Raw genomic sequence first — 16540 nt, 5'->3', positions numbered from 1 at the left:
TCCTAAATTTGTAATATTCTTAAAATGAAAATCACAATTTCAAAAGAAAACTATTAAAAAACTATGGCACTATAATTTGAATGTTTACTTTGCTGAAAATATATCATATTCTTCCGTTACAATGGCTAGAACTAATTTAGTATATTTTATAAGTTGGGCCTGGATTAAACCATTATATGCAGTGTCATAGAAATTATATCCAACAGCCCTCAAACTCTATTTTGCAATAATTTGTGACTGGGCAATATGCTAAACACTATGCAAAATAATAGTAACTTAGAGAATATAAGCTTTATGTATGTTGTATGTAGAGAAGATAACATTAGGCGTATGTTAACAACACAAATTGACTAGCAAAATTAGAGCACCAAGCCAGTCACAAGTTAGATTTTTCCTCATTCCTACAATACAAATTGTTAATCAACAAAAGTATGATCAACGAGAATTCAAACCTACAAGTCTCACCAAGTTTGGATGATATTTTATTTTTTGGTAATTAGGACTAATGAACAGAATTCACTAGTGTTGCACTAGGCTCCATAAATGGTAGTTTCTATGCAAGATTGCGCTGTGATCGTTTGTTTCAGTGAGACTACGTTTTCTGTAAGTATGATATTGCTACTATCAGATGAATACACTTGGCGGGAGCTTAGAAATTAAGCCTTCTTCAATAGCTAACAAAAAGTATACCTATACCTACTAGATATACCTAGGATGATGATGTATGTAATAAATGGTACTTTGGGATTATACCGACCACACCAGTATGAAGAACACAAAAATAGAAATTTATAGAAACAAACATGATAGAACGAAAAAACAACTCTTCAATTACAAAATTACAAACTTACAAGCATTTCCAGGTATTGTGATCGGTATTGTTGTCGCTGTTATCTTATCTTTCTCGAGAATCCTGATTACGGCAGGCCGCGCGGCATCACGTGATTTGCACGGTACATCATTGCCTTTCCATTACAATTCAATTTATATTTCTGATTAGCCCCTCTAGAATTTGATATTTTACTGATAGGTACTATCTCGAGGGATGTTTTTCTTTCGTCGACATCAGCGCGGGGCAGCACCGAAGGTGCTGTCGAAGCCCGCGCTGATGGCCGGAGGCACTCGCATTTTGGGTGGCGGAATGTGATCAAGAATAAAAACAAGTTTTGAGTGTTTTTTTAATAAAAAGTTTAGTTTGGTAAATGTTTGTTTTTGTTGAATTTTTGTGTTTGGAGAAATGTAGAGGTAAAACACGGAAGTACAACAAAGCGATGCACCAGCTGAACGGGCGGCGAGACTCTGCAATCACGTTATCTACTAGACGCTCGACTTTGACCTCTGTCTGAGGATGGGGAGGTGTTTGCGATAAGACAATTCCTGTTTTATATTGACGAAATATTGTTCTACGCTAATCTAGTAATCAGTAGAAACGAAATGTGAAATAACGATTCATGTCTGGGTGTGGTCGGTATAATCCCAAAGTACCTAATAAATTAATGGTTCATAACTTCTCATGCACAATGCTCCCAGCATTAAAATAATAAAGTGCGATTATACTGTATAATATAAGATATAACATATACTTATAACATTTAATGATAAATTACCAATAGGCATTAATTATAAATTATAGTTATTCATGAATTATGTAATATGTCTATATAACTACTTGGTGTAATATGGTATCAGAAGTGGATAATACTCATTGCCAAATGTCTGGTATACATTCATAGTGCCCAAGCAAATATAGTTTTATAAATCATGTCTGGCATCAATATACAAACTTACATATTGTGTAAAACATACCCTACCTTCAATGAACGTTAGTTTTACAAATCAACTTGAATTCTGGTGTATAACGGCTTCAGTTCAATTTTTTTTACTATGTACTTTAATGAATTTAAACCATCAGAATCAAATCGTCTTCCTCCCGTGGTAAGATAATAATAACGGTCTTCATTTGGAACTTCTTTTTTATGTGGTAACATAATATATTTGGAGACTTCAGGTTCAAACCTACAAATTGTTGTTCCATTGTGTGTTACTCTGTTATAAAAGTCATCATCTTCTCCTCCCCAACCATAGAATTTGTTAGAGAATCCATTGACACTAACAAACTGGTTCTTCAAAATTGAAATTGCACCGCCAAATATCCAATCATATGGTACCTTGTATTCAAATACATCAATATTGGCTGATAAATGTCTTGGTAACTTTGTACAACCATAAATATTATGGATATTTATGGGCAGTAAATCAACATCTTGAAATATGTAACAGTGAAATGGTGATACAAGTTCGGCTTCTTTGAACCCTACATTGAACAGTTTTGCTCTGTTGAATGGTCGTTGATGAGTCTGTTCAATTATAAAAATTTGGTAACTGAGTTGTTGGAATTGCAAGAAAGGGTGCATATGAGCGAGAAAAGTGTTTAACTGAGATTCTCTGTCCCGATAACATATTACTATAGCTACATGATGTTGTGAGACACAAGTGCTTGGCTTCCAAGATCCTCCTGGCTGAACATTACTCTGTATTGCCAAGTTATTTAAATATACATCATTGATATTTACGTTAGGAGGGGGCCAGGTGCCATTTATCAGCATTGGCATAATATCACATAGTTGTTTATCATCAGTTACACTTTTCAGGTTAGAAATCGCAGGTACCAAATTGTGTGGAATTTCTTGAAGAGGAATAATTTTTGCACATGACAATGATAGCACATAACGGTAAATAATTATGAAGAGACAGCTACTGAAAAACAGAAATAATAGACGAGCTTTAAAACTATGCAAAAGTTTTCGGAAAATCTTGTACATGAACAATTCTGGGGACATTACACTTGAGAAGAAACAATCAAAGATTCGTGCAAATATAAGAGTGTAGAGTTCATTGTTTTATAACTTCAGTTATAAATTAAACAAAACCAATTCATGATCACTATCCGCACACAAATACTGCACCAAGAAAATCTATTCATAACCTCAAATTCAAATTTATTTTGCTTGCACTGCAGTTTGCAGATGGCCTGATGGTATTCATTCAACGATCTCTCACTTTTTTTATACTACTCCACTCACACCACCAAAGTTAAGTCGTAGTCGATAAATTCAGTGTAACCATTAAATTAAGCTGTGAGGCGAAGTGGTATAATTTTACCTGTAGGTAGAGATCACCATAATTTTATTGAAAATTCTTCTAGCGGATTGTTCATGTTGTATTAATTAACTTAGTAACTACCTAACCCAATAACTCGTTTATTCAATCAAAGTAACACGATTTTATGCGTTGGTCATGTCAGATAAAAAGAAACTTTTTACAATAAGTTACACTCATTAATAAAATAATTAAAATGGCTTGAACTGCAAACACTGTAACTTAAGTTGTAAAACATTTTTCAAAAAGAAATAACCTAAGCCTCTTTCTAAATTTTAAATGGTTTGACTCTGCTGGTGCATTTGGGAGTTTGTTAAACAGATTAATTGCATTGTAACAGAAATTTTTTTGGAAGAGAGCTTCGTGATGTGCAGGGCCTTGAAGGTTGGTGGGAATTCTTAAATTATACTGATGGTTACGAAGAATTTTTAAATGCTCAATATATTGAGTTAAAAAAGATAAAGTTTCGTAAATATAAAGGTGGAACAGTAACAATATTGGTTTACCAGATTGACGCCTGTTAATTAAAAAATGATTGATTACTCTTTTTTGTAGGACGAACAGAAAGAATATCTTTGTTTTTACACCCCCCATGTGAGCAGAGAATATACGAGATGTGTGTAAATGAGTCCATAATAGGCAGAAAGAAGAATATCAGAGTTAGATGATTTTGCTAATTGGCACCTAATTCAGCCAGCTAGTCTACATCTAGTTAGCGAAGAACCTATTAGTAATAGGTAGGTAATATAAATGTATTTTTCTGAAGTGGACTTATAATATAATTCCTTTGATTGTAGATACAAAAAACTTCATACACTTGCAGGGGGCTCGTTCTCTACTTGTCCAGGAAGTATAAGGTCAGCTCTGCTCGTTACCCTTCAATGTGATATCGAAATGGAAAGATGGACTCGGTTTTTTTGGCAAAACAACTTGGTACGCTGTGATTGAAAAAGTCTTCAATGACTGACTTTGCCCTATAAATAAGTTTGAAGTTTGCTATTCTGGAGCTAATTACACAGCACACGACCCATCTAAAAACATGTTGTGACCTAGGATATTGATAGATCTTTTCTCGAAAATGTCTTTTCTCACCTGAACTACTTTTCAAATCCACCTAGTACCAATCTGCAGCGCGGGCCTAACACTGTAACATATTATCACTGTCTTACTAACTTGTCTATAACATTTTTCTTTTCTCTTTGGGCATTGTTGACTTTGACTACTGTACTGTACTCAGTACTGGAGGTTTACTGTACAAAAAGGAGTACAGTCAATTTCGCGATTGTTGTCTTTTTGGTTAGTGGTAGGTTAATGTAACTCGATGTGTGCCGGATTATTTCAAATATTTTATATTAAAATAATAATAAACTCCAACCAATTGTAAAAACTAATATAGGAGAGTAAGTATTTCATTACACGTCAGGTGATTATTATTGCCACTGTAAGTATTTGGTTTGGATAACAGATTGGCTAGTAGTTTACATAGGCTATTAACCAAATGCTTAGACTGATGTGTATAATCCAATAGGCATTAAACTCCATTAGATCTGAACTACTATAGTTGCTCCAAACTTGCATTAGTTAGCCTTAATGGTTATTTGTTTACCTGTGGTCCAAGCTGGTTAAATGATCTGATAGCTTTGAGCACTGTAATGGAACAGCTTATCTCAATTGTGAGTTTAACTCCAGTTTACCTTCCTCTTATTACAGCATTTGGTATCTAATGCTGTTTCAGACTTGACTCTTGGAATCTGGAGTCATGTTCGCCTGAAAAGATCCAAAGAAGTCTGTGATAAAGAAGCTGAAAACAAACCTTTATATCATTTCGACATCAGAGACACCTCTAAATAGGTGAGGTCGCAGTCTCATCAGGTGCAAAATTACGACAGATACCAGATACTGCAATAAAAAGAAGGTGAATTGGAGCTAAACTGAACATTGAAATTGAAACAACTCTTCTTACTACAGCTACGTTATGTATAGTCTATTTATTAGGCATATGGCTGTAACTTTATTAACATATTCTGCTCATCCTCCTGAACAAACATATTTATGATTTTAGGGTGTGGAATTCTCAAATAACTTTGTTTTTCAATAATTGAAATTTAAATGCAAATTTGTGGTTATATGTATACTGTGCTTCTTTTTATCTACGATTTTCAGCATTATCTGCTCTTGATAGCTTATCTAAGTGTTCTTTGCTCAGTTAAGTAAAATCAATCATCTTGTCCAGTACCCTTCACTGTCTCCTCGATGGCGTCTATTACACAATCGCGGTGCATTAACTCTGTTGCGGTTAATTAGTTTGGAAAGTTATTTATGTATTTTATTGCGGATTATGTAAGCAGTTAAAATATTAAGAAATTCATTCATTCCTTTTTAGTTTTCTGTTTGTTTTTGTTTTCTTGGACCATGAAGTTTAGAAAATTGCACATAGTCCTATGAGGACCTTTCTGCTACTTCTGGTGTGACAGGATATTCTGAATGGGTAACGTTGGAGAGGGTCTGCTGGTACTTATGTATTAACACCACGTCAGCAAAAATGTAATACAGTCGACTCTCGATAACTCGAACCTCAATAAGTCAAATTCTTCATGATAACTCGAATTTTTTCTCGTTCCCTTGAGAAAACCTGCCTAATTCGAAAAAAACCATGCGTAACTCGAATTAATTTTGTACCCGAATTTTATCTCAATAACTCGAAGTAACAGAAAAATTACCTCTATAACTCGAAGTTCAGTAGATAAGTCGAAGTCTTTAAATACATTACCTCTACAACTCGAAATTTTCAGATCAACCCTCGCTAACACGAAGCTGTGCTGTGTTTACAGCGAACCTGTGTTAGGTCATAGACCTAGCCGAACAGGTCTGGACATGTCGCTGAATTGTCCGACTGTCTACAAAAGGCCGCAGTGAACACTTTACGTAGCTACTTAGAACAATCAAGTGACGTACCAGACAACGTGTTCTCTGCTGTTGTTATTGAGAACATTATAGACTTAAATTCTGAAAAAAGCCTTAGGCAGAAGAAGATTACGGATTATTTTCAAATTTGAATTGTATGTACGTATGAATTGTAGGCATACATTGCAGTGTGACAGTAAGTACAAATGCTGTATGTAGTTACAGTACATACATTAGTTTTGTAAAGGATGTAGGGAATAAAAAACATAGTTTATTTGTACCTCTATAACTCGAATTTTATTTTGTTTACCTCTGTAAGTCGAATTACCTCTGTAAGTCGAATTTAGTGAAATATTACCTCTATAACTTGAACTATTCTTAAGTCGAACTATACGTAACTCGAAGAAAACAGCCGTTCCCTTGAAATTCGAGTTATCGAGAGTCCACTGTACCAAGAAACTGTTAAAAAGATAATGGCCCCCGGATAATACCAAAGTACCATTATTAGTCTTCTAGATATAAAAACATAACTGAACTACAACTACTATAACTTTAAATAATTACAACATTATTCGGTTTGACATTTTCATTTTGTATTATTCGTTAGTTGATATAGTCATATCTTATTAAGGGTAGGGTACGATAAGCGGATCCGGTTTTTTATATCGAGATTGGCAAACGATATTACTAAATCATAACCATCAATTATCAATGTTTATCAATCGATACTGATTAATTATTTTTAACGGTTAATTAAATAATCTATATCAATAGCTGTAAACACTTTCAAATATAATACTCTTAATGTAATATTTCAATTTTATATAAGTAACATTTGATTATTTAAAATGACAGTCAATTTTAGAAAACTACACGACATTACTTTGGAAGATGATGATATGTTTTTCATGACTTCAACATGTTGGACTTGTGCGGAAAACCCCATTATGTGAAATTTGTGGGAAAGAAACAACTGTAACTGTGAGAGGAGCAAATATGGTCGTCTTCAGTTTTGCTAACTATGGTTATAATAATTTGTTTGATCACTGTAAATATTAGATTCATATTTTAATTTAAAACATACGTTTGTTATTGAGAACTATAGATACTTTATATCGATTGACAGTCTTAAGATTTGAGATGCGAATATTAGGTATCGATTATTACATTCTTCGATATAAAAAACCGGGTCCGCTTATCGTACCCTACCCCTTATTAACGCCATTGCATCAAAAATTCTGTCAATGTGCCAATAAAGAGCAATCTTGTTGCTTGATTATAGCAAACTCTTAGTTTTTACGTAGCAACCTTGTTATTCGTATGCTCACAAAATTATCTTTTAGTTTTCTTGTTGCCTTGTTTACTAATTTTTAACCCAATTTTTGTGTACTACAAAAATGGGTACTTTGGGATTATACCGACCACACCCAGACATGAATCGTTATTCGACATTTTGCTTTTACTGATTACTAGATTAGCGTAGAACAATATTTCGTCAATATAAAACAGGAATTGTCTTATCGCAAACCCCTCCCCATCCTCAGACAGAGGTCAAAGTCGAGCGGTCTAGTAGATAACGTGATTGCAGAGTCTCGCCGCCCGTTCAGCTGGTGCGTCGCTTTGTTATACTTCCGTGTTTACCTCTACATTTCTCCAGACACAAAAATTCAACAACAACAAACATTACCAAACTAAAACTAAACTCTTTATTGAAAAAACACTCAAAACTTGTTTTTATTCTTTATCACATTCCGCCACCCAAAATGCGAGTGCCTCCGGCCATCAATGCGGGCTTCCTGCCCCGCGCTGATGTCGACGAAAGAAAAACATCCCTCGAGAAAATATCCCTATCAGTAAAATATCAAATTCTAGAGGGGCTGATCAGAAATATAAATTGAATTGTAATGGAAAGGCAATTATGTACAGTGCAAATCATGTGATGCCGCACGGCCTGCCGTAATCGGGATTCTCGAGAAAGATAAGATAACAGCGACAACAATAGACAATAGACAATAGACAATAGACAATAGACAAACTCTTTATTAACAAAACATCAAGAATTGCAATGGCGTCAAGTTTTACAAAGTTGGTTCTTTATCTGCCATCCTGTTCTTCTCCTTTCCAGTTCATGAACTCATCCATGGAGTAGAATGGTCGGCCAGCCAGCCATCTGGTTAGTTTGGTCTTCAATGTATTTCCTTGTAGCATTTTTATGTCCTCCGGAAGGTGGTTGAATAGTCTCCTGCCAATGTAGGATGGTTTCCTCGTAAACAGAGCAGTGCGGTGTTGTGGCAGGTGGAAGTTTAAAGCTTGGCGCGTGTTATAGTTATGAAGGTTGTGGCCTCGTTGTAACTCCTCTTTGACAGCATGCATTATGACCTCTCTAATGTAAAGGCTAATGATCGTTAAGACACCTTCATGAATGAAGGCGTCTCTGCAGCTTTCCCTTGGACCGAGACCTGACATAATTCTGACTGCTCTTTTCTGTAACAGTAGGATTCTTTTTACGTTTCCTGCTGTTGTGCCTCCCCAGACCACGAGACCGTATCTCAGGTGTGACTCGATCAGAGCATAGTAGGCGATCCTTGTAGTTGCGTCATCACTGGCACTTTTTACTCTTTTTAAGATGTATAAACATATGTTCAGTTTCTTTGAGAGTGTGTCAACGTGATTGTTCCATGATAGGTTGTTATCAATGGTCATCCCGAGGAATTTGGTTTGGCTTTCCATTGATACATCAGGCAGTGCGGGAACGTCCTCTCGTCTCCTTCCAAAAGCCAGTTGTTTGGTCTTTTCAGTGTTGACAACCAGATCGTTTTCGTGGCAGTATTGGTATGCTAAGTTTAGCGCAGTATAGGAGTTGACTGCCATATTGTTAGGTGTTGACTCAGACATTAAAAGTGTTGTGTCGTCGGCGTACATCAGTGGCGCACAGTGTGTGCCTAAGTACTGCGGCATGTCATTAGTCATGAGGATGAATAGGACTGGTCCGAGCACTGAGCCCTGAGGCACGCCTCTCTTGACAGGCAGGGGGTTTGATCTCAGTGTTTGTGAGAGATTTTTGTGTCTGCATTGAATCTCAACTGTCTGGCTTCTCCCCTCCAGGTAGCTCTTGAACCACTCTTTAGCATGTCCTTTAATTCCAAGTTGTTCGAGTTTGTAGAGGATCAGCTCGTGCCCCAGGCAGTCAAATGCCTTGCTGAAGTCCAGCATGATACTTGTGACTATGTTTTTCTCTTCTAGGTTGTCGATGATAAATTCCGCAAGTTTAATAATGGCCGATGTTGTGGACCTTCCTTTAATAAAGCCGTGTTGATTGTCTGTTAAGAGGTGGTGTAGCTCACAGTGGTCCATTAGTCTTTTCAGAACTACTTTCTCGATCACCTTAGAGCATGTTGGGATCAGAGAAATGGGCCTGTAGTTAGTGGCTTCTGTGTGGCTTCCACCTTTGAGCTTTGGGTATACTTTACTTTGTTTAAGGGCTGATGGAAAATGGCCATGAGCAAGGGATAGGTTTATTATTTTAACTAGAGGTTGTATCAGTGGTTTACTGCAGTGTTTTAGCATTCTTGCTGAAATTTCATCAATCCCTGCTGAGGTTTTAGGTTTAAGACTCTTTATTATGGCCTCGACTTCATGTTCATTAGTGAGAGGCAGCTGGGTTAAATCGTGGTTTGTGGTTTGGGGTTGGCTTGCAGTCTGTTTTCCTATTCTTGGCTGGTGACTTAGGGTGTGATCTGCTATATTTGCAAAGTATTCATTAAGGTGGTTAGCTATTTGGAGAGGGTTGGTGATGACGTCTCCTCCAATGTTAAGTCGTGGTTGGGATAGTTTAGAACATTTGATTCCTCTCTCACTATTTATAACCTGCCATAAGGCTTTTGATTTGTTTTCGGAGTTAGCTATGTGATTTGCTGCTGCTTGCCGTTTATTTAATTTTAGCCTGATATCATATTCTTTTTTGGCCTTGCTCATTTCATTTTTATCTGTTTGTGCACCTGTGCAATACCGATCACAATACCTGGAAATGCTTGTAAGTTTGTAATTTTGTAATTAAAGAGTTGTTTTTTCGTTCTATCATGTTTATTTCTATAAATTTATATTTTTGTGTTCTTCATACTGGTGTGGTCGGTATAATCCCAAAGTACCCAAAAATGCATATTTGGGAATTGCCAAAAACAGAACAAAATTTAGGTTTAAATTGTCTACACTTGTTTTATCTTTTTAATGGTTTCTCGTAAAACCAGCTCTGAACCAGGCTCTCCAGTCAAAGCAGGTAGAGGACAGCACATTCTTAGACTACAGTATAAGCGGCCATCACAACAATGGAATGATAATTATCGATTATAAATATTGATACTATTGAATACAACATGACCTATATAAATTCTTAATTAATCATCGCCAGCTGTTTTTATTTCATTTATGTAGTGAGTAGCTCAGTGACATTGGTAAGAACAATGGTGATGAACATGCAGATATTGGCTTAAAATGTACATTGAGTAGTGTTAAGGTTGCAAGACAAAGAGCTTGCTACATCAGAAATATACACTAGTATAGACATTTCAAAAAGGGAGAGAAGAGGTCAGGTGGTAGATTCTGTTTGGAAATTTGCCCAGAAAATAAATTAAATGCTGATTCACTTATCCCATTAGATGTGAAATAAAAATGTAAAACCAGGATCAACGATCGCTACGGATTTTTGAAAAACCTATTTTGGCTTAAAACCAAAGGTTATGTGACCATTTTACTGTAAACCACCGTACAAACTTCGTTGATCCGCTAACTTCTGCAAACACCCAAACAATAGAATCTAATTTGAGAACTACAAAGAAATCCTTAAAAACAGGTCTAGGGAGTCACTGCCGTACCGATCATCTTGCAGAATATATGTATTGACGAGAAGTAATCTAATAATGAATATCAGAACATTAAAAGTGGAACTGCTTTTCTTGCGAGGTAGTAGGACGTTAGGGATAGAAGAATTTTCAATATTTGTTTGTTTTTCAAGTTGAGTTTCCTATAAAGCAGTAATGTTCAGAGACATAAGTTATCAGACCATTTAGAATTTCATTTTTTACTGATCTAGTTACTACCACGAGGGATGTTTTTTTTATGTAACTCTCAGTGCGGGGCAGCGGGTGCTGCCTTAGCCTGCGTTGATAGCCGGAGATACTTGTGTCATGATGATATTCCTAAGAATCTTCTAAATCTAAAGATCTTTGTGATAATTTAAAATCTCAAGATCATATTATTCATCTTATGATAGTAAAAGTATGATTTTATATTTTGCATGTATTATATATTTTATTTTATTATTACGCCATATATACTGTAATATGAAATTATGTGATTAAAGGAAATTATGTGATTAAAGTGATTTTGGTGCTGTAGTTTATGTTGTGTTATAATTTATTTCATTGTATTTGTTTAATGGCAACAAAATTTAGTTCAAAGTAGAGTAGAATAGGTTAAGATCAGGACAATTTTGAGCACTTTTAGATTAAATTATAGTAGGATAAATCAACATATTTAATACAAAGTACAACTTTATTCAACTGCATTCTTGTTTTCTTTCTTATCTTGAAGATGTTACACAAGTTTGTTTGTGTTGGGACAGGTTTGTGTGTCAGCTGTTTCCTGCACTGTATGTTTAAGCATGTTCAGTTTTACACTTGACAGGATGTCCATGTCTTTTAATTGTGCCTGAAGATTATAGATAAATATTTAAATTGTATCTTTGACTAATTGATAAAATCTATATTTATAAAAATGTAAATACGAAAATATTTTACCTGGTTTTACCAGGTTTGTGGTAAGTTACATTACATAATTATAACAGGACTTTTATAGGAATCTTAGTTGTAATAAAGCACATTTTTGAGGTAAACAGTGCTTAAGTGATGTTGGAATATTATAGTAGTTAATAATATTTTATAAAAGTTTAAAATGTAATTTTTACTTAAGACTTTTAACTTTATTTAATTTAATTTTTTATTTATTTTTAACATTATTTATGTAAATAATGTGGTTACATTGAAATTATTTATAATTTATTTACATTTATATTTGATGTATTTCATAGTATCCAAAACAAATTTAAAATAACATTTTCGAACAATCCACCTTAAATAAAAACTTATCTATCAAGTAAAATGATGAATGATCATTTAATTTGTTGCAAAAATATTATAAAATACTTGTGTACATTCATTGGTGGCATACCAATTTCTGAATGGTAGTAAAGAAACAGCAGAATAGAGAATCATAACAAACCAAAAACATATTAAACTATTTACATTGAGTTAGACTCTTAAACTCTAGAACAATGGCCAAATTTGTAGTTTCTTCTAATTTTAAAATTTCAGTCATAGAGTGTTTTTTGCACCTTAGTTATAGTCTTATATTTATAATTATTATATTTATACTATAAAATAGATATACTGTATTATATTACTTAATTCTATATTTTATGTCATCATGGGTCATATATACTTATTTGGTACTAGGTGCTTTTCCCTTCTTTCAATTGGCCTTAAGGCGTTGTCAATATGCTGATCATCAGGTCATATAAAGGGGTGTGAAATCAAGTTCTAATCTAAATTAAGTTTTGGCAGAGGAGTGGTTATGGTAGGTTATTTATTGTTTAAAAGTATTCTACCGATGAATAAAAACTGTATTGGATGTCTGTAGATAAATGTGTGTTTTACAAAATATAGATAAAGATTTATCAAAACTTAATATAGTCAATGGAAAATATTGTTTCAGAATACAAAATCTTTAACAAGGATGATTTAATACGTGTAACAACTGAAACTACAAGAGAGAGTGAAGATGGCTGCCTCCCAATCAGGGATGGCAGATTCTGTCACACAGATGAATACGTACCAGTCGTACGTCACCATGATCGGGGATCCAGGGGCCAAAGACGAAAGTAAACTTCAGGCTGCACAAGAACTTAGTGAAAACTTTGAGGTTAGTGTTTAACATTATTCAACGCTTTGTGTGCCACAGTAATAAATTTTCACCACCAATTATATATGCGATAAATGCCACCATTGACGAATCTTCACCACAATCCATCTTAGGATTCTCAATTTGCATTCCTTGTAATATTCGTATGGAAAAAAAATCCGATTCAGGAAAAAATTTTAAAAAAGTACAAAGTCCAATGGTCTAACACAGCTGTTGTCAGCTGAGTAGCCCAATTAAAAAAAGAGTATTTTAATATTCGGTATGTCAAGTTTCTATGCAAACAAAACTGATAAAAATTTCTTACTAAGTTCCTACACAAAGACATTACCAAGTCTGGTGTTTTTAGACATACAGTTCAATATAACATGTGGTGAAAAGCCACACAATGAAATATTTGATTGTGGTACTCAAAGGGTTAATACATATACCGAAATATGATTGATATTCAATCAATTTGCTGTAATTTGAGTGCAGAGAGCTTGTACAGCAAGATGTCAAATTAAAAACCAATTTTGTAGTTATAAGAGATTGACCATTTTAAAGTGTGGTATTAAGTTTAAAAGAATTAAAGGAGATAATTTAAAATCTTAATTTTTTAATCAGTTTAGAACACTTCAGTTTAATATATTGTATACTATGGAAAGCATAGATTACGGTGGTATGTAGTTCAGTTTAATTGATAGTCTAATAATGGTTCAATTAAATTACACAGTTTCAGAATTGAAATTCTGTTATGTGGTTTTATACTAAAATGGATCTTCACAATGTATTATGTGAAATATAAGTCTCAAGTTATGTATTTGTTCACATGTTACAAAATACTTTAATTTTATAAATTTGTCGGAAAGTGTAACTGAATCTTTAATTAATTGTGTTGTTAGAATATTTTTTTCATATTTTAATGCAAATAGATCCAATGTTAAAAGTTAGCATCAAACTTATTATGTATAAAATGTTCGGTACTTTGGGATTATACCGACCATGGGGGGGGTGGGGGGGGGGGGGGGTGGGGGGGGGGGGGGGTGGGGGGGGGGGGGGGTGGGGGGGGGGGGGGGTGGGGGGGGGGGGGGGTGGGGGGGGGGGTAAATTCCTTTAATTTCAATAGATATTATTAACCATTGCAACTTTGTCCCTGTTCAAAAAAAAGATAACTAATTTCATCAACAAACGTATGACCAGAAACTATTATAAATGCACTACATTTAATATGAATCTAAATGTTGGTTAATATTGACTCACTAATCCGAAGGTCTGTGGCCAAAATGTGTCGTGCGGCTATGAGCAGTTCCTTACGCAGATGAGTCACCTCCATGGGACATAGAGTAAGCATGCCAAGTATTCCCTCTACCATCAACTGAGAGTGCTCTCCCACCACTTGTTGGTAAATTCTTATTATGTAGGCGAGGAATGACAATGTTTTAATCTGAGCTCCCATAAAATCGACAAACACTTCTTTGTTAAAATTAGGGTTCGCTCTGAAACAGACATGAACTCCATGAAGCATCTATAATTAGAAAGTATTTAATATTTCAGCAATGAGAGCAAGTCATGAACAGGTTAAGGAGTACAATTGATTTTGGGTTTATAAATATTTTTTTTTTCAATAAAATTCAAAGCTATTTATGGTAACTTTCATTAATACAGAAAAAGTAAAAAAAATACACATTTAAAGTAGGAATTTTGTAATCAGGATTGAATAAAAAGTTTATGAAAATATTTTAAAACATGTAGCTTTCTTAAATTATAATTAATTTTAAAGAATATAATTTTCCTTGCTTATGAATGAATAAACAACATGTCACTCTCTGAAGCTATAATTCATGTACTACTGTAAAAATTTTACATTTTTATCACACAGCCGTTCAAATTATTACATTTGTTATAATTTTGGAATAATATATACAACAAAAATATATAGGTACACTAATCAGCCATTCTGGGAAGTTATAAATTAAAATCCTATAATATCCTTAAAGGCCTATACTGAAAAACATTTAATTAAAAATTATTGTTTTCTAAACCTAAAATCAATTGCACTGCCTTTAATGATGTGTTTTATACCTTTGTAGTGCCGCAGGACGTCAGCTAATGGACGGTACCTACAAAAAGTGCTAGCCGTCGCCTAATAGTTTTACGTTTCGTATTGCAAATAACTAATTTTATATTAGTACAGGTTATTCTTGGCCAAATAACCAGATAGGCACTGTATTCAATAGCTTTTCAAATCATTATCAATAAATTACGAGTTATTATGTTTGTTTCCCTACTCTTTGATCATGTGAATACATAATTGTTCTTTGACGAAGTGTACTTAGCCAGTGAAAGGCCACTATTGTGCTTGTAAGTGAGTTTTCCCTTTAGATCGCGGGACACTTTATTTAATAAATGACAGTATTGTGATAAAAAAGATACAGAATTTCTTGGTAACCTATTTTTTAAAAACATTTTCAAGTTATTAGACAATCAATGAAAAAAACAATAAATCTAAACGATGGATATACTAATGTTTTATAGCATTTGAAAGTAGACAGAGTGATTGTATTGCCCATGCATCTAGGAACTACTTTTGAAGGGGTCACTCGTATTTTGTAGAGCATATTTGCAGGGCGGGGAATTTGGCCTGTTAGGATAGTATGAGCTCATCGAGTATTTTTCGATTATATTCATGGAAAAAGGAAGAAAAGTATTAGGAACGTTATAATGGAGTTTATTTTGGTTCCCGTATGGGAAAAACTCATCCTAAGATAGTGAGCTGCGATACATACCAAAGTGGCCTATGCGATGATTTTTGTCCTCCAGTCACGACATAGCGGACGATATCATGTTGTTATATGTAACGTCCATTCTAGCTGTTTATTGTGCCGATAACCAAACATTTGCGTAAATACAAATCTAAAAATCAGTATCTTATACAGTGTTCTTGCCGTATTTCCATATAAAAAGTAATGTAGTGATTTGAGTTGATGTGGAAAAAAACTTGAGTTTTCAGTGTAAACATAATAGGGTTATATTTGATTTTTACAAAGTTGCCGGACACCCATTACAAAAGGAAATGTAAGCAAGCAAGTATTTGTCTCTACATTTACTAATTATATTTATTTGTGTTTACCTTGATGTTTATTATTTGATATATTGTGGAAAACTACACTATTACTATATTATTTCGAAACTCTGACAAATGAATTACAATTTATATACTGCCAGTATCGTGGCAGCAATTTTGTTTATACATATAATGTTCCATGTTGGTTTTTTTATCTGCATAGAAACTCATATATTGTGCATAGGTTTTATTTAGAATATGTAACGGGCCCTTCTTATCATGGTATAAAGAAAATAAAATGTTTAAAATACTGTATACACTTCAAATTAGGTTCAAATTATTTTTTTTTTTAAAAAAGTAAAAAACTCATTTGTTTGGAAAAACTGAAATTTTTATATTTTAATGGAAGCAAATATTATTTATAACAATATGTCTCATATTCTTCATTTAATTTAAGAA

The 16540-nt window shown here is 34.1% G+C and overlaps 1 protein-coding gene across 1 annotated transcript; it reads right to left on the bottom strand.

The window, feature by feature from the left end:
* Nucleotides 1-1377: 1377 nt before the first annotated feature.
* LOC124361821 (beta-1,4-N-acetylgalactosaminyltransferase bre-4-like) lies at nucleotides 1378-3060 on the bottom strand. The gene has a single exon (XM_046815816.1). It carries the CDS (start codon nucleotides 2838-2840, stop codon nucleotides 1830-1832), a length of 1011 nt encoding a protein of 336 aa, XP_046671772.1. The 5' UTR covers nucleotides 2841-3060; the 3' UTR covers nucleotides 1378-1829.
* Nucleotides 3061-16540: the final 13480 nt, after the last annotated feature.

This window comes from Homalodisca vitripennis, chromosome 5 (assembly GCF_021130785.1).
Source record: "Homalodisca vitripennis isolate AUS2020 chromosome 5, UT_GWSS_2.1, whole genome shotgun sequence".
Classification (NCBI taxonomy): Eukaryota; Metazoa; Arthropoda; class Insecta; order Hemiptera; family Cicadellidae; genus Homalodisca; species Homalodisca vitripennis.
Note: the sequence above shows the minus strand (reverse complement) of the source record. Positions and strands in the feature narration are given on the sequence as shown.

Coding starts and splice junctions, on each gene's coding strand:
- LOC124361821 (XM_046815816.1), bottom strand. CDS start 2,840: ATGTCCCCAGAATTGTTCATGTACAAGATTTTCCGAAAACTTTTGCAT.